This window comes from Homalodisca vitripennis, chromosome X (genome assembly GCF_021130785.1).
Source record: "Homalodisca vitripennis isolate AUS2020 chromosome X, UT_GWSS_2.1, whole genome shotgun sequence".
In the NCBI taxonomy this organism is placed as follows: Eukaryota; Metazoa; Arthropoda; class Insecta; order Hemiptera; family Cicadellidae; genus Homalodisca; species Homalodisca vitripennis.
This window is the reverse complement of record NC_060215.1, coordinates 121,561,717-121,563,784: the sequence shown is the minus strand read 5'-3', so window position 1 is coordinate 121,563,784 and position 2,068 is coordinate 121,561,717. Positions and strand designations below refer to the sequence as shown.

The 2,068-nt window shown below is 37.7% G+C and overlaps 1 protein-coding gene across 1 annotated transcript; it reads right to left on the bottom strand.

Moving 5' to 3' along the window:
• Positions 1-540: 540 nt before the first annotated feature.
• LOC124369591 (tigger transposable element-derived protein 6-like) lies at positions 541-903 on the bottom strand. The gene has a single exon (XM_046827634.1). The coding sequence runs from the start codon at positions 901-903 to the stop codon at positions 541-543; it is 363 nt and encodes a 120-aa protein (XP_046683590.1).
• Between the last annotated feature and the right edge of the window lie 1,165 nt (positions 904-2,068).

Here is a 2,068-nt window from a genome sequence, read left to right as displayed (position 1 = left end):
CAAAACCTGAATTTAGGTCACAGCGCATTGTTAGCATCTACTGTTGAAACAGTCGGGTAGCTGTCATCCCTACAGTCAAAAATGAATATTACAGATAGTAAAAAATACAGTAAAATAAAATACAGTACTCGTACTGTACAGTATTACTAAACTGAAAATTACGAATTGTTAAAGGTTAAATGACCTAATCACATTTTGTATTTAAATGTGATTTCATTGATGCTGTTCTCGCTCTGTTTGTTAGAGAAAAAGTCAGTAATACTCGTAGTAGTCTGATCTTTTTAAGAAAAAAACATTTTAGAACACCAATGGCTTCACGAGCCCCTTTTAAATTTGGGTCGGGCATTGCACAATCTAGTTCATCATCTTCGGCAGCCACATTTTCGTCTGGAACAGAGGTCACAGAAGAAATGATGTCAGCATCCTTTAACTCCCCAAACACAGCCCGTTGTCATCAAAAGTAACAAAGTCTTCGAACTCTGCATCCTTCTCTAGCTCTAATGCTTCTTTGACTGTTTCCCAACCCTCTGCAGTGTCAATTTATGGTGTAGGAGGCTGGTCTGAATTTTCCTCCTGAGTTGTGACAGTGAATCCACTCTTTTTGAAACAATTACAAATTTTGGTTTCTGTAACTTTACTCCACGCTTTTGTGATCACCCACATGGCGTCAAAGACATTGATATTTGTAGGTAACCGGCTTTCCATGTCTCTAAGGAACTGTTGTATGACCTCTTTTCTATAATTTACTTTAAAACTTCGGATGATGCTCTGGTCAAGCAGTTGCAGTTTGGAGGTTGTGTTTGGAGGAAGATACTCGACCTTAATGTTACTCAGCCTAGGAATGTCTCCTTGAGCCGTGCAATTATCAACAAAGATGGGAATTTTCTTCTTTTTCTTATTCATATCTTTAACACTTTGAAGCCATGCACTGAAAGCGTCACGATTCATCCAACCCTTTGTATTCTCCTTGTAGTCTAGGAAGTTCATTCACGTTTTTGAAACAACATGTTTTTTTCGCTTTTCCAATTACTAAATGCCTTAATGTATCAGTCCCTGTGCAGTTTGCTACCAGCATAACTGTTAAACAATGTTTACTATTTTTTCCACCATGGCATTTATCACCGTTAAATGACAATGTTTTGTCAGGTAAACATTTGAAAAACGATTCAGTTTCATCTGCCTTATCGATGCCTTTCTGGTTCATATCCCTCGTTTAGCTCGGGGAGTTTATCTTTCCACTCAGTACAAACACCATCATCAACTTTTGCACTTTCACCGCACACTTGTTCATTTAGTTTTTTACAGTTTGGCAACCATCCATTGCTAGCTCGGAAGTTCTCATGTCCCAGTTCAAAAGCAAACTGTTGGGCTTTTCCTTGAAGTATAGGTCCACTTATTGCAATATTTTTGTATCGGCACTGCTTCAACCATTTAAGCACACACTCCTCTACGTCCTTCTGCTCACACGACTTTATCTTTCTGATTTTAGAACACAGCACACTTCCGTCATTGAACTTCTATTTCTTTTTTAAAATTGTAGCTAAAATACTGGGCGGAATGCCAAATTTTTTCGCTATGTCCAATTTTATTTCGTCGGATTGTCTTCAATGCATTTGATAATTTTCGTCTACACTCTACGCTTACAGCGCGCCGTTTCTTTTCGTTATTGGCGTCCATCATCCCTAAACTACTGTAACTTAATTCCGAAGTACCGCACAATCCAAACTTTCCACAACAACTGAATAAACTCGTCTACCAATTCTGACCTAAGTGGCTATGACTAAGCTTTCATGTCGAGACACGATTGTTTGTTTGTTGTCCTTTGTTGCCGTTGTGACGTTTGTTTAAATTTGTTATAACAAGGTGTAGTCGTGGAAAATTTGTTATACAGAGGTGAATTTCGCTTCAAGAGGTTCTAACAACAAAAAGTTCACTGTACCAAGGGTGATTTATTTTTTCCAGGATTACTAAAAATTTGTTTTATCAAGGTTGTGAGTATGCTTTATTCGTTATGTTGAAGTGAAATTTGCATTGATTCTTATGGAGACTTCTAGGGGATTTAAAAAAA